Source organism: Pocillopora verrucosa, chromosome 6, assembly GCF_036669915.1.
Source record: "Pocillopora verrucosa isolate sample1 chromosome 6, ASM3666991v2, whole genome shotgun sequence".
Classification (NCBI taxonomy): domain Eukaryota; kingdom Metazoa; phylum Cnidaria; class Anthozoa; order Scleractinia; family Pocilloporidae; genus Pocillopora; species Pocillopora verrucosa.
In genome coordinates, this window is record NC_089317.1 from 7,196,198 (window position 1) to 7,221,923 (window position 25,726).

At 37.6% G+C, this 25,726-nt stretch overlaps 1 protein-coding gene across 5 annotated transcripts in view; it reads left to right on the forward strand.

Annotated features, from left to right (window-relative positions):
- Positions 1-23,376, forward strand: part of LOC131788901 (NLR family CARD domain-containing protein 3-like) — a 29,860-nt gene extending 6,484 nt beyond the window's left edge. The window contains exons 1-11 of one of the 5 annotated variants that reach the window (XM_066168544.1): positions 3,004-3,065; positions 4,142-4,225; positions 5,544-5,614; positions 9,311-9,372; positions 13,385-13,478; positions 14,667-14,706; positions 15,246-15,905; positions 16,302-16,424; positions 17,355-17,465; positions 18,371-18,481; positions 19,508-23,376. In XM_066168544.1, the coding sequence (XP_066024641.1) occupies positions 15,269-15,905; positions 16,302-16,424; positions 17,355-17,465; positions 18,371-18,481; positions 19,508-22,512 (3,987 nt within the window). In that variant the 5' untranslated portion in view covers positions 3,004-3,065; positions 4,142-4,225; positions 5,544-5,614; ... (2 more) ...; positions 14,667-14,706; positions 15,246-15,268 and the 3' untranslated portion in view covers positions 22,513-23,376. Of the gene's footprint in view, positions 1-3,003; positions 3,066-4,041; positions 4,226-5,543; positions 5,619-9,310; positions 9,373-12,926; positions 13,479-14,666; positions 14,707-15,245; positions 15,906-16,301; positions 16,425-17,354; positions 17,466-18,370; positions 18,482-19,507 lie in introns of those variants that run through there. The other 4 variants (XM_066168545.1, XM_066168543.1, XM_066168542.1 and 1 more) reach the window with 4 other exon arrangements.
- The last annotated feature ends 2,350 nt before the right edge of the window (positions 23,377-25,726 follow it).

The window sequence follows — 25,726 nt, forward strand, 5'->3', positions numbered from 1 at the left end:
ATGTCGATTTTGTGTAAATTATTTTTTTCATGTGGAGAGGTTACTTCTGATGATGTTTGTAGCATGTCAAAGCAAAAAATCTAACCCAATGCTGGATGAATCATGAAGATCATGTAAACAATCCAACACATTCAAGATATTCATAAATTGCCATTAGATAAAGCCATTGATGGCCAAAACATTTGTGTAAAAGTATATTTCACCAGATGGCAAGAGCAATTTTTACAGTATGATAAAAATAACCAAAACCATCATGACCTATTCTATTTTACAACTGCCTCAATAGTGAAATTTAAAATAAATTATTTCATATCTAGCCCAATCATGGATTTTTGCATAAATTATTTTTTTCATGTGGAGAGCTAAGGTTACTTTTGATGATGTTTGTAGCATGTCGAAGCACAAAATCTAACCCAATGCTGGACGAATCACAAAGATCATGTAAACAATCCAAAATGTTGTGGATTAGGAGACCCTAAATTGTTTAAAAAATAGTAATCTGAAAGATGACTTTGCGGGAAATGGCCAAGAAAGGCTGTTTATTTTTGTCTAATGAAAAGTGTATGAAAATAGCTGGTACGCTGAAAGGTTTAAAATGATTTCAGTAAGACACAATGTATTCCTTAAGTCTCACCTGAACAACAAAACTAACAAAACTCAACACATAGAAGAACTTGCAGAAAGGATTTTTTCCAAAATGGATGTACTTTGTAATAATGAGAGCAAGTGCAACTGGCTTACTAAGAGTCAATGAATAGTACTCTTACAAAAAGATCAGAACAATCTAAGTTTAGTTATTAAAGTAGTGTTAAACTTCTGCAATCTGCAGTTAATTTGATCATTTATTTGCAAACATTTTATTTTCAAAGATATTTAAAAATCCTCTTAATATATGAAAGACCTGGGATATTGAAAGGTCCAGTGCCTTTCAGCTCTTTGGAGCCACAGTAGACTCTTCTCTTGTGGACAATATCAATATTGCTCCTCAGAGGCTAGTTAAATGTTTTCTAAACTTGGTGAAGAAATTTGATTTCAACCTCATTATCAGTGACCCTAAGGGCTCTTCCAATGTAAAACTTGTTGTCACACTAGAAACCTGTACTGCATCTCAGAAAGCAAGAACCAAAAGACAGCAGAAACACTAGTTAGAGCATGCTCAATAAAATGGAATTGTAAGAAGCATGCTCCATATGGGATACTCCACCTACCAGAGTTACATGTACACCCAAGTGTGATATTAATGCTTTGGTTATCAGCACAACCAGAAAAGAGAATTAACCTTTAACTCCCAAGATCTAATTGTTAATTCTCCCCTCTAGCTGCTACACATTTCCTTGTAAATTAGTTATGAGAACTTGGTTGCTAGATGAAGATAGCAGCTTCTACCTGATAAGTTTGAATATTCTCATCACCTGTTTCCTGAATAATTTATGGTTTGTAGGGAGAAGTTTTACATTAATCACCTCTGGGAGTTAAAGGGTTAACTTGTAATTGGGCCTGATTAAGATAAATTTATCAGTTCTGACAAAGCCAATTATAAAAAGCTCTTAGATAAACAAAACTATTCCTTATTCTTACCAGTGTAAAAAAGAAGTTCCACAGTGTAATGTCTTTAACAAAAATTGTGTAATGTCCACAACAGGAAGTTTTTAGCTCAAGCTCAAATCTAACTACAGAATAAGGGATACATATACAATCAGATTTTAAAAAAGCTGTGAAGCAGCTTTGTTCCTATTATTTTAAAATAATTATTGTCTGAGTAGTCAATTCACAGGGAAAAAAATGTCAAGTGAACACAAAAAATTGTAGGTTGATTTTTTTGTAATGTTCATAACAGAGTTTAACACAAAAATTTTGGAAGCCTTTGTGAAAGAAAGGAAAATTTCTTTTCTGCTGATGGTCATGTACCCTGTGAGGAATGTTTGTACAAATTATACATTGAAAACTGTGCAAAATAAGTTTGTTAAGAAAATTAGTTTCCAAAAAATTGGTCTCTGAATGTAATGTCTGTAACATGGAATTGCCCTCATGATTCTCGAAATCATGATGGCACATTTCGTTTCAAAGAAACGAGTGTCAAAGTGACTTTTAAGACTTTATTATGTCCTTATGATCATAGGAAAATTGTGCAGGTGGATTTTACCGATGAAAATAGAATCCTATATATGATTAATGATAGAACCGAAGTGTTATTGAGTAAGTTGTAGAAAGAGATGAATATGTAATGAAAGGTTTCAAAATTGAATGCTCATCCAGCTTGTAACACAAGCATGAAGGGGTGATTTTTTCTAACAATAGCATAAACAATAACTTTCTATTAAGCTGTTGTTTCTTAGCTCCACCTGAACAGTTAATGAGCTAGAGTGATATTCCCTGAGGAGGAAAGCCAATGTAATGTATGACCAATCAAAGCTCTCCAGAGTGCAGTTCACTGCTAATATTACAGATCTATATATTTTTCACTACTGTTAGTAAATATCACGAGAACAATTGGCATTCTGCATGATGTGTTGGTGTGTTGAGTGTGTGTCATCACCTTTGTTCCTAAAATCATATAGAGGGTCACATTTGGTGAATCATGGTGGTTTTTTCTGTTGTTGTTGTTGTTTTTAATTCCAGTTGAATTGTGATAATTATAAATGAATAAAGGGGGTAAGTTTCTAAAGAAACTGTGGTGCTGCCTTGGTGGGAGAGTATACCAGGATAATTTAGTATTATCAATTGAGTTGATAGGGTTTAAAAAGATGACATTTTGAGTGTTAGGCCTTCGTCAGAGCAATTGGGCTGACAAACAAATTGTCAGCTTTTAAACTCGTCACAGTAGCAAATTTACATTATCAATTAACTCAGCTGACAATATGAAATTACTTTGATATAATTATATAATGTTGGGGTTAATACCAGTTATAACCTTGGGCACCTGTTAGTGCCCTTATTTGTGACTGTCATTGTCTTTCATAACTGATATATTATAGTAACTGTTGTTCTGCTGCTTCCCTTTTCAGACTTTCTGACTTTATCCCTGATTCAAGGGTTATTTTCTTGAACCCAGGAAACTATACAAGGTAGGAGGACTAACACTGCTCTTTTTTTTTTCTCATTTTTGAAAATTGCCTTTGTTTTGTCAATCTGTATTAACCCTTTAATTGCCATGAGTGACCAAGAAAGAATTTTTCCTTACAATATCAACACAATATCAACCAGATAAATGATGAGAGTAAAGAAAAATATAAATTTGGGGATAATAAGTTGATCCAATACTAAATTCTCTGAACTAACATTATAAGAATTGTAGGATTGGGAGTAAGGAGAATTACAAATTTGATGTGGGAGTTAAAGGGTTAATAATTTATTTGCTGGGAATAATTGTGTCCTGTTTGCATATGTTTAGAATTCTGCATGCTCTCATTCCACTCATATCTATGTGAGTATTAATTATTTTACCTGGTGATGTTATATCAAGAATTATGCATGATATTAATTACCTATTTAATTATGTTGTGATCAATGGTTGTGATTATGTTTGGCTACAAACAAATTGTGGAAATACTCTTAGAAAATGTTGCTGAAATTCTGGTGGTCCTTCTGATATACTGCTGGTTTAATTACTGAGTGCAGCTTGGTTTGTAGAGTGCTACAACTGTATCTTGACTTATGAACATTAACACTTGAGAGACTTGATTTTATGCTGGTTGAGTCATCTCTTTGGTTTCTGTGTTTGGTGGTCATTGGGTCACTGGTTAATTAAGACTTGTTAATTTATATAAAATCAGAGTTTAAGCTCCCCTCCTAAAACAGGAATATGCAAGATCTTGTGCAGAGAGCTGGTTCCATCCTTGACAAAGTACATGGATTAGAAATTATCACCCCATGTTTGCATGCCTTGGGAAATTAGTACATGCATTCCTGGAAACTGTCTGTCATACAGTAGGTTTTGCAAGTTAAACCTAACACAAGTCCTTCAAGGTACTCTCTAGCAAGTAGCTGCTACCATGGTGATTTTATGCAAATATTGGTACCCAGAAGTAGTGTCAATAAAATGATGGTATTGGTATTGGTGCAGTTTTAGGTCTGGTCATGGAAGATATGGTGAAGATACATGTATAATTGATACATAAGCTTTTTTTTTTCCTCTTTTCAGGACGATTGCATAGCCTCTTCACATGCCCAAGGTGTAATTATTTTGTTTGAAGTACCATGCATTCTCAAGAAGATCATGTGAGGGGTAAGTAGATTCATAAATTATGAATTGATGTGCACTAAAAGATCACTTTATTTGAAATTCATACTTCAGTAAGGGTCTGTTTTGTACTCAGACCAGCTGTTTTACTTCCAGCAGTCATTACTAATCTAGATTAATGGGACAGGGAAATGCTTTAGTGAAGATTGGAACACACAATGCATATCAGTCAAGGCAGAAGTCACTTTTTTTGAAGGTGACAGGAAACTGAAAGCAAAACCCTTTCCTCACAGCGCTAGAGAATGACTTGCTTTCTCTAATTCAATAACATGTTTTCCGAGAACTTGAGCTAGGCATTATTTATCAATGATATTTTTTCAACAAAATTATTGTGCCTTTAAATTCAATCTGATAAACCATAAGACATTTGACCACAAGTAATGTTTGGGACAAATTGTGCAGTCTTATACAGTTAGTTACATAGGTAACTAATTTTCCACAAAATGTGACTCTTATTTGATGCATATAAACTGTTAAATCTAACAGTGCTAAAACATAATATTAACAGAGAGGCTTTCTTATACAGAAAACCCAAAAGATAGGAAATATTTCTATAACAAATAACCATTGAGGAGGGTGGGATGGAAAGAAAATGGCGACTGAGGTTCAGTGAGCACTGAAGAGGTTATTGAGCATTTGAACTTTAATCCCAAAGTGATCTTTCTTTGTGCCTTAGCATATAGCTTTACTTTACTAGTAACAGGAACCACTGAATAGTTTGCATATGTTAAATTATGCAACAGCAAATTCAAAGCTAAGTTTCCCAAAAACTATTAAAGTTTTCTTATATTATATTTCCTCAGTTCCCAGTTCAACCTGCTGTGCTCTAAAAATAGCAAACACATGCAGTATCCATGAATTGAAATATCTGAAGGTTTTACCATTATAGGATTCCTCTGAGTTCAATTATTTTCCAACAACCCCTTTTCAGCATGATTGAGTGAAACAGCCTTATGTCGTCTGTCTTTCAGATTGTCCTAAAGCTTTCTTCAGTTCATTAGACTTTTCAATAGCAACAATAACTGCCTTAACCCTTTAACTCTCAGATCCAATTTTTAATTCTCCTTACTGTCAGTTATACAATTCTTATAATGTTTGTTCAGAGAATTTAGTATTGGATCAACTAATTATCCCCGAATTGATATTTTTCTTAATTCTTGCCACTCATTTGGTTGATAACATATTTATATTGTAAGGAGAAATTTGGTCTCGGTCACTCATGGGAGTTAAAGGAATAAATACCATGTGACCATCAATATCTCTCACATTTGATTAATATTTATTTTATGTTTTTCTTTTTCAGAAATTATTACATGTCCATCATTTTTTGACTGCTCATATTGTGATTTTTTGAAGGCAGGAAATCTAAACAGGGTAGGTATGTATGTTTGTATGTTTTCAGGTGTAATGACCAATATACATGTAGGATGCAACTGCCTGCTCTAATGCAAGGTTCTGTATTTGTGACCATCCATATGATTTTTGGGAGAAAGGTGATAGCAAGCTCACATCATGCTTCTACTTAAAAACAGCTGTTTGTAATTATTAACTTCCTGATTAGCAAAATCAAAGTTGGATCCTTTTGGCTGTGAATGAGTTGCAAATTAGGATTTAAAGCAGACACTTCAATTACTTTTTTTCATGTGGTGGTTACTTTTGATGATGTTTGTAGCATGTTAAAGCACAAAATCTAACTCAATGCTGGACAAATTGTGATGATTGTGTAAACAATCCAACATGTTCAAGATATTCATAAATCACCATTACACATCTGTTAACAGCCAAAATGTTTGTGTAAAAGTATATTTCATTGGATGGCCAGAGCAATTTTTAGGGGATGGTAAAAATAATCAAAACCATCATGGCCCATACCATTTGTACAACTGCTTAAATGATGAAATTTAAAATATTTCATATCTAGCCCAATCATGGATTTTTAGAAAAAGGAGACCCTAGATTGTTTAAAAGATAGTAATCTGAAATTTTACTTTGTGGAAAATGGCTAAGAGAGACTGTTTATTTTTGTCCAATGAAAAGTGTATGAAAATAGCTGGCATGCTGAAGATTTAAAATGGTTGCAGTAAGACACATGTATTCCCAAAATCTCACCAGAGGAACAAAACTAACAGAACTCAACACAAAGAAGAACTTGTGGATAAGATTTTTTTCCAAAATGGTTGTACTTCTTAAATAAGAGCAAGTAACATTATTTTAGTATGTCCATAACAAAAACAGTGTTTTGTTTCGTTTTCTCTGAAATTAAAAACCGGTTTTTTTTTGTCAGCTTGACTCCTTGTTTACTTTTGAGGGGCCTAAAATCGAGTGTTGTAAATTATCAAAATCATTGAAAAACACAAGAAAAAGTAAATCTTACTTTATGTTATGGACATTACGTTACAGACATTAAATTATGGACATCACATCACAGACATTATATTATGGACATAATATGACTGCATGACTTTCATAATGGTAATTCTTTTGGGAGAAATAAATGCTACATGCATACCAATTTTGTTCAAATTTATCACATCCAAGTTTGCAGTGCTTTTAACTAAACGCTAATAACAATAACTATAACAACAATTGTACATTAGCAGTATAGCAACACAACGCTGACATGAGGAGTATAAATTTTCAAAAATATTGAGTCTGAGTGTGAATTAAGTTTACTGAAAACATATTGTATTTAGAGTCAGTACGTTCTGTGTCTGAAGATAATAAATTAAAATGTAGCATGCAATGTTTCAGAAATGTAGCTTATAGAACAAGCAATACTTCAACTTTCAAAGGCCATTGCACTGATAATACTATAGAAGAAGTTGTCAATTCATACAGTTCAGTGCAGTGTAACTTTCCAAAATAGTATCAACTGGCTTATAAAGAGTCAATGAATAGTACTCTTGCAAAAAGTTCAGAACAATCCAAGTTTAGTAATTAAAGCAGTGTTTAACTACTGCAATCTGCAGTTAGATTGATTATTTATTTGCAAACATTTTCTTTTTAAAGATATTTAAAAAGCCTCTCAATATATGAAAGACTTGGAACATTGAAATGTCCAGTGCCTTTCAGCTCTATAGAGCCATAGAAGACTCTTCTTCTGTTGACAATATCAATATTGCTTCTCAGAGGCCAGTTAAATGTTTCCACAACTTGGTGAAGAAATTTAATTTCAACCTCATTAGTAACCCTAAGGGCTCTTCCAATGTAAAACTTGGTGTCACACAAGAAATCTGCCTTGTGTCTCAGTAAGCAAGAACCAGAAGACAGCAGAAACATTAGTTAGAGCACATGCTCAATAAAACTGAATTGTAAGGAGCATGCTCTTAATGTGATACTCCACATACCAAAGTTACATTATGGATATCAGCACAACCAGAAATTAAAAGAGAATTAACTTGTAATTGGGCCTAGCTGATGAAGATAAATTTATCCGTTCTGATGAAGTCAATTATTAAAAGTTTAGAAATAAACAAAAATACTCCTTTATTCTTACCAGTGTAGAAAAAAGTTCCACATTGTAATATCCGTACCAAAATTGTGTAATGTCCATAACAGGAAGTTTTTACGTTAAGCTCAAAATCTAACTACAGAATAAGGGATACCACTAGATTTTTAAAAGGCTATATAAAGCAGCTTTGTTCTTCTTATTATTATTAAATGATTTTTGTCTGAATTGTCAATTCACAAGAAAAAAGTGTCAAGTGAACACAAGAAATTGAAGGTTGAATTTTTTTGTAATGTCTGTAACAAAGTTTAACACAAAAATTTTGGAAGCCTTTGTTAAAGGAAAGTATCTTTTCTTCTGATAGTCAAGTACCCTTTGAGGAATGTTTTTACAAAATTATAAATTGAAAAGTGTGCTGAATAAGTTTGTTAAGGAAATTAGTTTGCAAAAAATTGGTCTCTGAATGTAATGTCTGTAACATGGAATTGCCCTCATGATTCTCAGAATAAGCACACATGCAAGAAACTTCTGTTCAGTAACATTATGATGTACAACTTTTGATTAATACTTTAATTTCGGTTCTATTCCTCATAGGGACTCAGAATTTTTTCTTTGTCACACGCTCTGACAAGACAAAAAAAACATTTTTCTTTATTTCAATATTGGAGTTGTTACACCACAAATGTTCTTTGGCAACAAAGGAGAAAAAAACATTGTAACTGTATAAATTTTGTGCATACAAACAATGTTTATTTTTGGAAACCATACAGCTTTAAAATTCATTTGTTACACCCATTTGTTTACCAGTATTTAAGCTTACCCATCACAATTGAGTGCTATTGAGGTCAAAAGGAAAAGATATGGATGAACAAAAGAAATTTCTAGCTACATGTGCATTAGTTTTTGTTTTTCTTGAATTATTATCATTTAATTGCGTTATACTGTGTTAACTTATTATACGCTAAGCGTGACATCAATCAGACTTTTAAAACCAAAACAAAGACCAAGCGTGCAAACTTGACCAAAACAAAACATAGTGTGTCCTTTATTGTTTAAAAATAATATATGCACATATTGAACATGCTAAGCATGTTGTGTTGGGGTGTTGTTTGTGTGTGTTATCACCTTTGTCCCTGAGATCATACGGAGGGTCGCATTCAGTCAGCCATTGTGTATCATGGTGGTTTTTGTTGTTGTTGTGGTTGTTGTTGTTGTTGTTGTTGTTGTTTTTTTATTCCAGTTGAGTTTTGATAGTTATAATTAAATAAATAAAGGGGGTAAGTTTCTAAAGAGACTGTGGTGCTGCCTGTGTGGGAGAGTATATACCAGAATAATTAAGTATAATCAACTGAGTTGATAACGTTTAAAAAAATGAAAATTTGAGTGTTAGCCCTTTGTCAGAGCAATTGGGGTAACAAACAAATTATCAATTTTAAACTTGTCAAAGTGGCAAATTTATGTTATCAACTCAGTTGATAATACAAAATTACTCCATGAATGATTATAGAATGCTGTGGTTAATACCCCTTATAACCTTGGGGCACCTGTTAGTGCCCTTGTAACTGTCTTTGTCTTTCATAACTGATATGTGGTAACTGTTGTTCTGCTGCTTCCCTTTTCAGACTTTCTGACTTTATCCCTGATTCAAGGGTTATTTTCTTGAACCCAGGAAACTCTATACAAGGTAGAAGGTCTTGCTGTTTTTTTTTCTCTCATTTTTGAAACTTGCCTTCATTTTGTCAATCTGTATGTATTTAATAATTTATTTGCTGGGAATAATTGTGTCCTGTTTCCATATGTTAAAATTCTGCATGCTCTCACTGCACTCATATCCATGTGAGTATTAATTATTTTGTCTGGTAATGTTATGTCAAGAACTGTGCATAATATTACTTACCTAAAATGTGCAAATATTGGTAACCAGAAGTAGTTATAATATAATTATGGTATTGGTATTGGTACAGTCTTGGGTCTTGTCATGGAACTACAGGTTTTGTATGGTAATTAACCTGTAAAATGTGCTCTGATTTTTACTGCTACTGATCAATCTCCTACCACAATGAAGTTACTGTGATGCTCCTTATATAGTTGATCTACAGTATTGTGCAAAAGTAATGCAAACACCTGTCGACGAAATTCCTAGCTTTTCGACGAATTCTTGACCGAAACGAAACTTCGACGACATTTCTGCGAATTTTCGAGGCATGTATTGTTTTGACAACTCGAACTTTCGGCAACATATTCCTTGATGGCATTAATGCGACTCGAAATTTCAAGCGAAAATTCGTTCTATGCGGCGAATATTCGGGGCGATAATTCGTTGCAATTGTTCATTCTTTCAAAAAGATTTGGCTGAATTTGTGGTTCGGTACTGCTCTATGTAAAACTCCCATGGAATTTCCCGCTACGATTTGAGTCCTCCGCGTGACCTATGTTGTTTGCAACCATGGCAACACTCAGTGTATCAATTGTGTCGATGCGTTTGGGATCATTTACGTACTCTACTTTTGGTAGTCATCGTGGCCAAATATTTAAATTATTCTACAAAAAAAATAAAAAAGCCCCTCCACAAGCAAGGCCTCCACCCAGCTGAAATACCGAAAGCGTTGAAACGCGACGGGTTACTAGGTTTTACTACGCGCATCATTTGAAAGTTGCGTCTCACCAGTTTCGTGGTAAATTTACCTCGATCGGGAAGACCTCAAAAGCTGTCTATGGAAGCGAACAGTGTATGTAGAAACTGTACAAAATAAGCATTGGCAAAAGATGCAGGAATTTACGCAAAAATAGGGCAACGTGACCCAAATAATAGTTGTTTCAGCCGTCATTTACTAATATTCAGTATTTTGTTGCGAAATGTAAAGTATTTCACACTTTTATTAGCGTCTGATTGTGTAGGATCAAAACGAACTAAGAACGCTTAAATGCTAAAATACTGCACGCACTCTGAAGCTCGCGTTATATATATATATATATATATATATATATATATATATATATAATATATATATATATATAAATTGTGAAGAATAAATATTTCCAAACAAACATGGGTATAATGATATCTGGAAAGCAATCAGCGATATAGATGCTGTCTATTTGCGTAGCGATTGAGAACGAATAAACAAGGAACACATTTCTCGATTGACAACGTTTGAAAACACTCAAAACAATTTCTCTGCTCTGTCTGGTTTAAAAGCGGAGTACTGAAGTTGATTGGCCATGTCACCCGCCAAGAAGCTTCCATTGCAAAAACTGCTATGCATTGGACGCCAGGAGGGAAACGCAAGCGGGGTCGCCCCAAGATCACATGGCGACGGACAGTTGAGAAGGAAATAAAGGAGATGGGGAAGACCTGGGAGGGCATCAAGTTCATGGCAAGGGATCGCCAGATGTGGAAGGAACACGTTGCTGCCCTACATGCCTGTTAGGCGTAAAGGGCATGATGATGATGATGATGATGACTGAAGTTAATGTTTAAAACTATTACAATCATTTGAGAGTTTATTTCCACCAAATACATGTCTCTTGATCGCAATTGCTGTGTTTAGTCTCAAAAATTAAGTGTCTCTGTCGCGGTGAAAAAGGTTGGAAATACGTTTGATAACATTTCGTGTTGCTTACATGAGCAGTAAACAAACTTGATCACTCGCAGACGGCTACTGTCAGTTCGAAGCGAAATTTCGAACACTAATGATCGAAGAGACACTTTCCGCCACGAATTTTCGCTTCATGGCGAAAATTCATCGAAAAAGCATCCTTTGTTCAGACGAAATGTCGTTTAACAGGCCTTGAACTTTCGACTGAATTTTCGTTCGAACTTTCGACGAAAGATCGTTAGAACAAATAACGAAATTCGCCGAATTCCGCTTGCATTACTTTTGCACAATACTGTACACTTGAGAGTGGTGGTGTATGATATACTTTGGAAGCTCTGCAGTTCTATAAGTGTATGTCTGGTTTCTGTCTTATTGTAGGGCTGCAATGGCCACTAGAAGTTTCATATGAGTGTATATGTAGCTTTGCCTCAGGGCAGCTGGCAAAGATTTTTTCTCTCATGTATAACTGACTTGTGGGCTGTGTTCTGCAGATTTGTATGGGTTTAGTATCTTGGTGAAGTGTTAGGGAAACCTGATTTCATGTTTAGAGATTTGTCACTTGTGGTTAATCTGATAATACTTGCATGAATTATCATAAAGGAGATTTCTGACTGGTTTTGATTTATTATGCAATTGTTGGTCATTACTTATGGAGCAGTAGGTGTGTATAATCACCAGGTAGTGGTGTTGCATGGTGTTGCATGGTGTTGCATGGTACATGACCATCAAACTAGTTTATTCCCACCACAATGTTGTATAATATCAATGGTTTGTCCTTCTTGGAGTGGTGGTGGATGTGCCTCAGCGATGTTGTTAATAACTATTTTTCTAGCTTGTAATTTCTGTGGTCATTCTAGGAGTGGCCATGAAGGATGCATATGCTCAGTCTGATCATGCAATTATATTTATAATATTTTCCAAACACAGCAACCCCTTCTGACTGTGTTTAGATGTTTGTTTTTCTGTATATATTGGTTAGAGGCACCTAGAAAATATGGCTTTGGCACCAATAACAAATGGCTGGGATTGCTGCACTTAACCTTATAATGGTGGCCAGAGCTGCTTCTTATTGTTATGTGTTGTAAATGTTTTAAAGTGGTGGTGTATACTGAGACTGACTAGTTTATCCTGATGTCTGGGGCTTTGTTTGTGTAAAGATTAATGCACCGGGACACCAATTTGAGAGGTAAAAAGTGTCACTCTGATGCTGAGTTAATCGCTAGGTTGTTGGTGAGAAAATGCATTAATTCAGACTGAGTTCCCCTCTCTTACCCTGGAATATGGAAAAGGTCTAGTCTAAGAGTTGTTTATTTTGGTAATTGACTGAATAATTTAATGCCAGTGGTCGAAGACCTGCCAGCAGTTTGTGACGGGGGTGCCAGATTAACCTAGTAATTAATGGCCTTGCCTTGCTTACAGTTGCTGTTACTGGCTTAGTGGTGGGTGGAATCAGCTGAGGTTTTATAATTCAACTTCTTGTGGTGATTCAGATTTCTGACTTTGTCCCATGCACATGACAGGGCATAAAATATCTTTCTTCTGATAAAATAATGTTTACCAAGTTGGTAGGAAACCTCTTACTGGAATTTAGCTCCAGTTCTAGAAGTTATGTTCCTGCTGGCCACATGATAGTGCATGCTAGTGATCCCATGTGGCTTCTTTGTCATTGCAGGTTCAGTTGCAAATGGAGGTTGCATCCCTAAATTTTTTGGATGCTGCATGTAGAACAAAGTTTTTTGTTGAGTTTCTTTTCCCTAACTGTAGTGGTAACTGCAAGTGGTGGGTTTTGCTGTTAGGCACATTTTGCTGGTGGAGGTGGTAATATTATAGAGAATTTTAAATCTGTTGAATCAGACTTTTTTGTTCCATGAACTGGGACACCATATTTTGTACTGGTGCACAAGTTTCAATGACCTTGTATTGTATCAGTAACAATTAGAGTTACCTTCATGTGGCAGAATTAGTACATAACTTAAAAAAGGTGCATTTAATAACAGTGACTGTGCAATCTGTTCTCAAGGGCTGTACTGATCTAATATCAATAAGCAGAGAAACTACGAATTTCCTGAGTTTTAAAAAGACTTTTGATGTTCCCAGGTGTGATAGTGAAGTAGAAGCTGGTGAGGAAATCTACAAATTTCTTCTGAGTTGCTCCAGGAATTTTGGTACTGGAAGAGAGACCTGGTGTCAGGTTAGGTGATATACCTGTGAAAAATTGCATTTACTTTTCCATTTAGAGTGATGATTAATACCCCATATTGCCTAATGCCATAGAAATTGGGATAGTTAAGGTGTGTTACATGGATTTTGCCTTCTAGCTGTAGGCTGTCATTTAGTGATTTTTGTAAACTCACTGACCTGAAGTAATATCATTTCGGTATTTGTTGTGTTAGTATTTCCTGGTCTAGTCATGGAGTTGGTTCCATCGGCTGACCTGGTAACACACTGATTTCCATATTGATGACAATTTTCCTAACACAGTGTAGTTTGCTTGTGGTTATGTACTTCTTGTCCTTGTTGGGATGGTGATGGATAATACTTCTGCAGTTATGCTTCAAATGACCAAGTTGATGCGGTGATCTTTGCAGGGTGGTACATGGAGGTTGTGTTGTCTTGCTTTGATGTTACACTGTGGTCTGTATGTTTGTGTCAGCTTGTGGATCGCATTAGAGTTATGGAGGTTTTCAGGTTTATGTATAATAGTCGCGCTGGCAATGCTCAGATCTTTTTGAAGCTACATGAAGTAGTAAAAACGTGGCTTTTGTATTAATGCTGGTGGCATTGTTGTTGGACTTGTCCTTGCTCGGGAGACTGAAGCTGCTCTTAAATCACTGGTGCTTCTTTTATCAAAAAGAGGCATTATTTGCCAATTGAGGTGACTCTGGTTTGAGTGGTAGTGGTATTGGCTTAATGCCTATGGCTTTGCCTTTTAATGCGTTGAGCATGTCTTGATTTTGTGTGTTACCTGATTGTTAGTGATGATTTTAGTTCTCGTGTGGTAGCAGTTTCGGAAGCACTGATGGCTGGCGGATGTAGGGGTTAACGGTTTTGGTTTTTTTCATCTCTTCGCTGACAAATTATAGTTGGGGATGTTGTCGCAGTTACTACTCCTAGATCAATTTTAAAACTTTCCTATGCAGTGGTTAATTGGCAGTGTTAAAGGTGATAATGTGCCAGAACGTGATGATCTGCACGCGAGTGGCTTGAATTTAGTGCGTAACAGTGACGGTGATTATTGGGAAATATGTGTTTCGGGATTTTTGTTGTAGTAGCATAGCTAGCTTATTTGTGTACTTTGGCAGCTGTTCCACATTGAAATCTTATAGCAGACGCTAATGTCGAGTTTTCTCTTCTTTTTTTGCATCGATAAACAATTCAGACGTATTTAAGGTCAATTGGTTTGCAATACGACACTCAAGGTAAGGTTACGTGCTGGGTTATGAAAGAGTTCAACAGATGCTTTTATTATTAGTGAGGGAGAGGTCTTGGATTGGTAGATCTCAAGAAGATGCCTGACTTAAAATATTTAAGAGTATAATTACACCTTATGTCGACCTTGGTACTTAGAAGGTAGATTCCATTCCATTAAGAATCAAACGTCAACGAGCCACCAGAACTGACTAAGTTTACGGCCCCCGAGAGGAAATAAACACTCTTTTCGGTGATTCCTTTCTCCTCAAACTTTCAAATCGCGTTTCGTTTTTGCTGTTTATGTCTCTGGTTGGTACTTTGTTAACTAAAAAACGAAACTCTTTCTTAATCTAAAAACTGGGTTGAAATGAAAAATCTTAGATTAAATATCTTGTTAGGTTCTTTCGTTGGTGTTCCTTGCTCCAAATGATTTAGAAAATGATATCACGATTTGAAACCATTCTCGGTCTCAATTGGCTATCGGGAGTTTTCTTTTTTTCGAATTGGTTTGATTAGCATCACTTAATGTCAATTCTCTGTTTGACAGGTCATCCTGGAAAAGTTAGTATTATGGCTATGGCTATTTTACCATTTGCGTCTACGAAAGAGACTACTAACTATGCAAGGTTATGCCGCCTCCTGGTGGATGTTGGATCTCAGGTGCTTCGGTCCACTTTTGACACAATACACCCACCAGCGATTCTACATACAGTTTTGGGAAGTACCTCAGTGCATTATGCCACATTGCAATCACTGTACAAAGGGAGGAAGAAAGTGCTGAATCCCACGCAATGGGGAAAGTTGTACCCTTCTCACGCACCCGTGTCTTCTGTAGCCTTCGATATCACACTTCTAACGGTGCTTCTTAGAAATATCTGTGGTTTGGGCCCTCCTGCCAATGGATGGGATCGTCTTCCCCTAGCTACAAACTTAAGCATCGCAGATGACATCGCCAGAGTCAAGTATTACAGGAACACTGTATACGGCCATGCTTCTCAAGCCTCTGTGGATGACAGTAGTTTCAGTGCTTACTGGCAGGAAGTAAGAGAAGCTTTGGTGAGACTGGGAGGAGCTCATTTTAGAGCTGAAATCGACAATCTTGAGCACGACTGCATGGATCCAGATATCGAGGAGCATTATCGTGAGCTGATGAAACAATGGAAGAAAGACGACGACAGCATCAAAGACAAGCTTGAAGAAATTGAAGGTAAGAAAAGCATTGTGTACTGTCAATGAGGATGAACCAGAAGGCTACAAATGTATATATTTTCAGTTAGCACAGCATTGCATGCGAGCTCATGAAGTTTTCATTTTGGTCGGAACTAGTCTTATATTTGGAAGGTATTTTTGCGTCATGTGTGAAAAATGAAGAATAAACCCCAATGTTGACACTGTGTGTTCATTTGTAGTATTTTGGTCTGTTCGGGGTACTCGTGTACAATTGCTGGACTACATTTTTGTGATTTCTAAGCGTCCTATTGAGTTTGATCTGTTCGGAATCGACTAGATATTGACATAGGTATCATTGCTTTATCTGTACGTAAACGTGAAGCTGTAATATAAATTTGCTTATGAAAATGCGCATACCTTTGGAAATTTTCAGATTCGCTGGAAAACATGAGAAGAAACTTCAGAGACGCAACTGACAAGATAGAGATTTATATGAAAGAGGTGAAAGAAAAGCTTACTAGTCTGACGGCCTCAGCTGAAAAAAGCACACAAGAAGGTTAGTTGGTAGAAAGAGCTACTCACAGAAAAAAAGTTATGAAGAGCGACACTGTTTTTTTAATGCATGACGCAGCTCTTGTGCATGATGACGGTAATCGCTGGATGTCGGCCAACACAGCATACTTTGGTATTTTACTGGTCTAAGGGCGCACCCTGGCCACCACTCACACTTGCCATACATGAAGATACTCTATAATATGTGAGATGCCACGAAATGTGAGATATTCTGCCCTGGCTACCTCTCGGATTTGATGGTGTTTTGACAGCACTCATACATATGTATGATCTTAGGCGAGATAGGTTATCGTTCTTTTTTTTCGTATCATCTTTCTCATAATGAATCTAACTTCCTAGTAGCGTTAGATGTGACCCACGCACTTCTCAATAAAATAACCAAATCCCTCCTCCGGTCATATTGTGTAGTATTCAATTCTACATGGGAAAATAGTTGAATTAGAATCGTCTTGAGTAAAATGGGCCGGAATAAGATGCATGTGGTTATTTTACATTTCCTGAGGAAAAGACTGCAGGCAGAACCTCCCACTCCATTACAGACGGGTCTCTAGGTTTCCTTTGCGTTTTTTTTTTTGCCTAGTAAAACACAGCAGTGTAGTATAACTCATAATGTTTTCATTTTGGTTGGAACTAGTCACATATTTGGAACGTTAATCTAGCGTTATGTGTGAAAAATTAAGGATTAACCCAAATGTCGACAGTGTGTTTTCATTGGCAGTATTTTTGTCTGTTCGGGGGTACTCGTGTACAACTGCTGGAGAGCATTTTTGTGATTTCTAAGCGTCTTATTGAGCTTGATCCCTACGGAATCGAGTAGATATTGACATAGATGTCATTGTTTATCTGCACGTTAATGTGAATTTGTGATGTAACTGTGCTTATGAAATTGCGCTTATCTTTCTTACCAATGCAGATTCGCTAAATGACCTCAGAGATACAACTGAGAAGATAGAGATTGAAATGGAGGAGGTTAAAGAGACGCTTTGTAGCCTGACGACCACAGTGGAGAAAAGTACAGATGAAGGTTGGTTGCTAGAAATAGCTACTCACAGATAAACTGAACTATCAACAGGGACTCCGTTAACTTGAGTACAAAACACTCTTTTGAGCATGACCACATTATTCACTTGATGTCGGCTAATTTAACACTTTTCAGGTAATGTATTGTTGTAAGAGCACACCTTGGCTACTAAGATAAACCTACTCTGGCTACAAATGAAGATACCAGGTAATGTGTAGGATGAATGGGATGGCACGGAATCTCAGGCTACCTCTCAGATTGGATAGCTTTCTGACAGCACTCATAAACATTGGCCGAGAAGGGTTATTGCCTTATTTCAATTTTACTTTTGTTAAGGACATAACGAATCTAACTTCCTAATTCGTTAGATTTTACCTGCATATTTTTGAACAGACTAATGCAATCCTTCCTCCACTCAAATTTTTTGTAGAGCATTCCATTTTACGTGGAAAAAATTGCTGAATGAGGGCTGTGTTAGTTAAAAGGGACAGGAGAAGGCGTATGTGGTTATTTTAATTTTTCCGAGGGAAAACCTGTGAACGAAACTTCACAATGCATTGCAGGCGGACCTCTGGTTTGTTCTAGCGTTTTTCTTTTTCTATGATTAAACGACGTGAAAACGAGGGCGGAAAAGCGTTCTTTGGTTTTTTTTAATTAGTTCTTACTCTGTCCCTTTTTACCGACAAAACTCTTACTCAGACTATCGGCTCCAATGATATCAATATTTATCTCCCGAGTTTCACTATCAGAAACCGCTGAAGCCGAGCCATAAGTTTCTTAAGAATGTTGTATAAAATTTAAAAAAACAACAACGACAACAGAGGAAGGGAAAAGGATCTTTTAGTTAACTTTTACTGAATATGGCGACTCTCACACGGACTAAAAGTTCCAATGTTATTCCACGAAAGGGTCTCTTGAGAAAATGATAGGCGAAATGGTAAAGATGGACAGCGAACTGAAAGAAGTGAAGGAAAAGCTGTGTGCTTTGACAGCCTCAGTGGGAGAAAGCAAGGATGAAGGTCAGTTGAATTATACAATAAAAGTTATCCTGCTTAACCGCAAATTTCGCCGTAGTCAACGTGGCCTGTATGTGAGAGAGGGAGAGATCATCCTAGGTTAAAGAGATTCAGTTTTTCAAGTTAGACAATCTCTGGAATAATCTCTGCGGTGTACTTTCATTCCCTCCAATTGTTCAAACTTTTACCCGTAATTAGCCTGGAAAAATTTATATTTTGATTAGAGTGGAGAACGAAATAAAACGAATACAGTTTTAACGAAAACATTGGCATTAAGTTTGGCTTGATGTTAGAAATGAACAGAGCAGGTTCCACTGCATTTAGTCAGTAAATTGACATGAATCATACATTGATACCTTTTTTCATCGTCCAAGTAATTTCTTTGGCAGTGGTGTCGTACTTGTTCACTAATTTAAATTCAGTGCCGAATACCTAGTAGCATTAGATGTAATCCGCATATTTCTGAATAAAATAACTAAACCCTTCCTGCGCTCATATTGTGGAGTATTCAATTCTACATGGGAAAATAGTTGAATGAGGATCGTCTTGAGTAAAATAGGTTCCTAAGGAAAAGACTGTAGGAAAAACCTCCCACTTCATCGCAGGCGAGCCCCCGGTTTTCTGCAGCACTTTTGATGAAACCGCGTGACAAAGAAGGCACAAAGCCGTTGTTTGGTTTCCATTTATTTGTTCGTAGTCTCGGTATATCCCGAAAAAGCCTTTCTCAGACTACGGCTCCAATGATATGAATATTTATCTCCCGAGTAATTTATTTTACGACAGAGTTTCACTGTCAGACACCCTTAAAGCCGAACAAACAGAGTAGGTGTACCTGAATTTATAATCTAAATGGCTTTTAATCAGTAAGCATGAACCATACACTAAAACCTTTTTGCATCGTCCAAGTAATTTCTTTGGCAACGGTATCGTACTCATTCACTTATTTAAATCCAGTGCCGAATACCAGAGAGGCACCACAATTTTCAATGTTGCATTCATCAGATTTCTTACTTATTTTGCTACTGCTAGGTATTTTTGATCCAACTGAGCTTATCAGTGGAATTCGCCAGCTGTACAAGACTCGCGAGGGATGGCTCTCACCATTTCCATGGTGTGAAGAGTTTCAGTTTTTTCTTGGAAATATTTTTACAAGGCTTAAAGTGGTCAGAAGAAAGAAAACGAGAGGAGAAATCACTGACGTATTTGTTGACATGTCGTCAATACTAGACCCGTATGAAGAGTGTTCAGCGCCGAGAACAGTGTTGATTGAAGGAGAACCTGGTGTGGGAAAAACCACCTATTGTAAAAAGTACGCCTACGACTGGGCCACAAAACAGCAAGAACCTCAGGGCTGCGGCTCGACAGTATTTAAAGTGGTATTGTTGTTGAAATGTCGAGACATCCATTCTGACGTCTGGGAAGCCATTGATGATCAGCTGCTGTCCCTAGACATCGATGAAAAAGTCAAACGACAATTTTTTCGGTTTATTCGTGAAAATCAGTCCAGCATTTTATTGATATTGGATGGATTGGATGAGTTACCATCCGGCAAATTGTCGATGTTTTCCGATTTAATTGAAGGAAAAGTACTCCCCAGATGCCACATAGTTGCAACAGCAAGACACGAAGCTGGAAAAGAGGTGAGGAAATGTTGTGATGCGCTGCTTCAGATCGAAGGATTCACTGAAAAGCATGTGAAAGGATTTGTCACTCAGTACTTTAGAGAAAGGACGGATTTAGCCACCAAGCTCTCGCAACGGATGTCGCGAGATAAAAACCTGATTGAAATATCGGCCAATCCTCTAAACACAGCACTTCTTTGCCTTTTATGCGAAGAGGTTGAGGGCAAACTCCCCGAAAACAGAGCTCAACTTTATTTGGATATGGTTGAATGTGTCTTGAGGAGGTATCGGAAAAAGAAGGGACTGTCAGAAACGGAAGAAGACCTGACAAACCATTACAAACTGGAACTGAATCACCTTGGGTGGGTAGCATTGAATGGTTTACTTAAAGACAAGTTGGATTTTAATGAAAGTGAATTGGGAAACCTTGCAAAAGACTTGACTGAATTTGGATTTCTTTCAGCGCAGCCTGGTGGCAGCAAATTGAGACCAAAACTGCATTATGCTTTCTTACATAAAAGTTTTCAGGAATGCTTCGCAGCATTCTTCATTTGTTCTCAGATTCAAAGCAATGAAATTACACCTGCAGAACTAGTTTCCGATCCAAGGTATTTCGTAAAACTTGAACAAGTACTCTTGTTTTCATGTGGAATTTTAGCCGTGAAATGCGATGAACAAGCTGAGGCTCTTGTAAAGAGTTTAACAGATGAAGTCAACAAATATGAAGGCAGTGGTACAAAAGTTGTATTGGAGGCAATCAACGAATGTAAAAGACAAGGAAGTGATTTTCACTTACAGTTAGCAAAGTCTTTTGGAACTGGTTTGAATCTGACCCATTTGGATTTGTCTTACAGTGGTATTAGTTATGCCGGTGCTACAGTTATTGCCGAGGCAATCAAAGTCAATAAGACGCTAACCCATTTGGATTTGTATCGCAATGGTATTACTAATGCCGGTGCTACATCTATAGCCGAGGCAATCAAAGTCAACAATACGCTAACCAATTTAGATTTGTCTCTCAATGGTATTAGTGATGCCGGTGCTACATCTATTGCTGTGGCAATGAAAGTCAACAAGACGCTAACCAATTTGGATTTGTCTCGCAATGGTATTAGTAATGCCGGTGCTAAATCTATAGCTGAGGCAATCAAAGTCAACAAGACGCTAACCAGTTGGGATTTGTCTCGCAATGGTATCAGTGATGCCGGTGCTAGGTCTATTGCTGAGGCAATCAAAGTCAACAATACGCTAACCAATTTGGATTTGTCTTACAATTATAGTAGTGATACCGGTGCTGCATGTATTGCTGAGGCAATCAAAGCCAACAAGACGTTAATCAATTTGGATTTGTCTCGCAATGGCATTAGTGATGCCGGTGCTACATCTATAGCTGAGGCAATCAAAGTCAACAAGACGCTAACTAATTTGGATTTGTCTCTCAATAGTATTGGTGATGCCGGTGTTACATCTATAGCTGAGGCCATCAAAGTCAACAATACGCTAACAAATTTGGATTTGTCTCGCAATGGTATTTGTGAAACTGGTGCTAGATCTATTGCTGAGGCAATCAAAGTTAAGAATTCCCTAACCAATTTGGATTTGTCCTTCAATTATACTAGTGATGCCGGTGCTACATGTATTGCTGAGGCAATCAAAGTCAACAAGACGCTAACCAATTTGGATTTGTCTGAGAATGATATTAGTGATGCCGGTGCTACATGTATTGCTGAGGCAATCAAAGTCAACGAGACGCTAACCAATTTGGATTTGTCTGAGAATGATATTGGTGATGCCGGTGCTACATGTATTGCTAAGGCAATCCATGTCAACAAGACGCTAACCAATTTGGATTTTTCTTTCAATAATATTAGTGATGCCGGTGCTACATGTATTGCTGAGGCAATCAAAGTCAACATGACGCTAACGAATTTGGATTTGTCTTTCAATGATATTCGTGATGCCGGTGCAACATGTATTGCTGAGGCAATCAAAGTCAACAAGACGCTAACCAATTTGAATTTGTTTCGCAATGATATTAGTGATGGCGGTGCTACATGTATTGCTGAGGCAATCAAAGTCAACAAGACGCTAACCAATCTGGATTTGTCTCGTAATGATATAAGTGATGCTGGTGCTACATACATTGCTGAGGCAATCAAAGTCAACAAGACCCTAACCAATTTAGATTTGTCTGAGAATGATATTCGTGATGCCGGTGCTATATGTATTGCTGAGGCAATCCAAGTCAACAAGACGCTAACCAATTTGGATTTGTCTCGCAATGATGTTAGTGATGCCGGTGCTACATGTATTGCTGAGGCAATCCAAGTCAGCAAGACGCCAACCAATTTAGGTTTGTCTGAGAATGATATTTGTGATGCCGGTGCTATATGTATTGATGAGGCAATCTAAGTCAACAAGAAGCTAACCAATTTGGATTTGTCTGAGAATGATATCAGTAATGCCGGTGCTACATGTATTGCTGGATTTTTCTTTTAATGATATTAATGGAAACAAATGTGAACAAAACCGCCAATGATTTGAACCGACTAATTGAAGTGATTGTACTTTCTCTTTTGTATTTCAAAGTATTTGGCTTTTTGTAACTTTTCCTTTTTGTGAACACATGGGAAAACTCTTTGGGTGGCTTCTTTTAATCGTCATTAGTTTCGCTTTGATTAGATTACATTGAAGTTGTAATAGCTACCTTTGTGATATTTTCTTTACTTAAGGTGATGCTTATACTCCTGAGGTATTTAACTTAGAAGAAAAGAAGAAGTGTATAACGCCTTTGTTTTTTGAGTTTTGTTATTAAAGGAATATGATAGATCAGGGCCATAGCCAGACTTCAGAACAAGACGAGGTACGCTTCGAGCGCCGAAGGCGCGAGCCACTAGGGGGGGTGTGGGGGCATGCCCCCCAGAAAATTTTGAAATCTAGAGGCTCAGAAATGCTCTTTTAGGCATTTTCCATGACATTTCTCTTCAGAAAAGTTAATCTTGGGCAAGTGTAGAAGTTCACTTTTTATTGCTGAACGATACTGGTGCCAAGTTAATGACCATCTGCATTTTAAAGTATTCAAATGTTGTAACACGTATTATAACAATAAAATGAATCCACGAGAGTGGCTAACGTTTATGGATTTTATACTGTAGATAATTAGGAGAAGACTTAGGTAACAATTTTTTGAAGTTAGTTCTTATATGATATACAGAATCGCACTTACTTATAAATTATCTGTTTCGATACACTCTTGCCTATGTTCTTCAAGTTTGAGACAGCCATGTCATAATATTGCCATCTCTTATACTTGTAGGACTAATAAAATACTTTTCCCTTAAAAGTTAGAAAACTGAAAATTTTTTGCCGGTCGTTTGTTCTTTACTGAAATTTAAGGCAATCCGTCTGTGGCCACAGGCATCCCATCTCTTTAACTGCTGTCAATTTCCGTTGGTTTATGAATGTACGCTAAAGCAAGCCCATTCAGCCTCGGGGTAGCCATGCCGGTTCGGGACCAGGTTTTAAGCCTTCTCAGTGAGCTGAAGGAACGCTCGCATGAGCAGGAGCCAACTGGAAAGGTCAACAGAAGCTGTATAATGGTCGATATTTGTGGATAGAATTCTTCATTACAATGGCTCACTGCTTGTTGCAAGCTTTGGATTTGCTTAGCATCGGAGTTGTTGTTCTCCATCTTCCAACGCAGTAGCTGTTGAAAAAATATTCCTTTTGTATAGATAAACAAATCGCTATTCTGGGATTGCTCACTAAAGTTAAGGAGTCAGTTTCCTTACCTCTTGCGCAAATTCGGCGTTGTTAGGGAGTTCGTCTCTGTAAATAGACTCGTAGTTCAACTCAAGTAGTTTATTAAGCCATTACTACAAAAGCATGTGGTCGGGAAGAACACAGCACGTGATGAATTACACGTTACGTAATCAACATGCGTGACATAGAGAAGTCGTTACGTTACATAATTATCATAGAGATTAGATACTGTTACATCCCCCCACTTTGAAACAAAACAAGTTATAACGATTCTATAAAGAATGATATGCATAATTAGTGATTGTGTTCATGACTAATCTATAACGGTAGTGTTCAACATAGTTCAACTGTTCAAGTATTTAAGTGTCTAGTCAGTCTGGAGGTTTTGAAATGCGTCCAGATCTTGTTGTGTAGGCTTGACCGTCCTGAGGTGGGGTAGCTAAGCTATCTTGTGATGCTGCTGTCTCAGGAGTAGTTGGTGGTGTTTCTTTAATGCTGTTGTCCTTTACCTCGGGTCTGGGTTTCAACTGTAGTCAAATGCGACGGTAGACACCTTCGGTTCGGTCATTCTTAACGATGAAGGGTCTTGGTTCCTTCGCAGGTCTGATAACTGTTCCTCGTTCCCATGTCTGAGTGTGGTGGTCATAGATGTTGATTGGCTGACCTGGTTGAAATGGTTGCAGTGTCGGTCCAGCAGTCTTGTTGTAGTAGAATGCTTGTAGCTTTTGTCGCTGGTGCAGCTTTTCCTTTCTCTTACTGGTAGTGTCGCTGACACTTACACGCTTGAATATTGGTAGTGTTCTTCAACTTACGGTTGTTCAGCAGTTCTGCTGAAGATTTCAAGTTGCTGCTGACAGGTGTCGTACGGTAGGATAGTAGTCCAAGATGGGGGCCTTCTCCTTCTTAGTCACATTTCTTGAGGATATTCTCTACTGTCTAAACCATGCGTTCTGCAGAACCATTAGACTGGGGGTACATCGGAGAGTTGGTAAAATGTGCTACTCTATGGGTCTGCATGAAGTTGCGGAATTCTTGTGATGCACTGTGAAGACCGTTGTCTGTGGTAAGCTGTTCCGGTATCTCGTGTTCAGCGAAGATGCTTTTCAGGTGGTTGATGATGGCACGGGAGGTAGTGCTGGTGAGCTTCCTAGAGATTAGAAACTTTCTGAACTTGTCAAATATCAGGAGGTATTGGTTTCTTTTGAACTCGAACAGATCTGAGCTAAGTATCTGCCGTGGGTAGCAGGGTGCTTTAGGCTATAGAATTTGCTGCTTTTGTTGTTTTCTTTGATGTGCTTGGCAGGTGGCACAGTTTTGGACTAGGTTGATGACATCTGTGGTGTTGCCTGGCCAAAATACTGCTGATCTGGCTCGTACAAGGCACTTCTCTTGTCCAAGATGTCCGTGGTGGATGGTGTTAAGAGTATCATGCCTGAGCGTGGTAGGCATGACTATTAGCTCTTGCTTCGGGATGAGGCCGTCCTCAATGGTGAGTTCCTCGCGGAAGTTCTCGTAGTTGTGGGGTGCTTTAGGGCATTTCTCCCTGGTCGCAGGCCACCCTCATGTATCACATCGCGAAGTTCGCTTGACGTTGGGTCGCTGGCTGTCTCGTTGCGAATCTAATGAAGTTTTGTCGCTGATGCTGGGAGATTCTTTGTGATCTGGTGGATGTCAAACTGTGGGAATTCTCCTTCGGGTGGAGCTGGATGTAGTGATACTCTGGAGGGCATAGGCGATGGGTACTTCGGCTCCCTTTACATACTTCACGGTAACGTCGTACTTCAGAGCCCGTCGAACTTCAGAGCTCTGTAATCTAGCAGGGTAGCTGCTTAGTTTTTTCTTGAAGATCGTCCCGAGCGGCTTG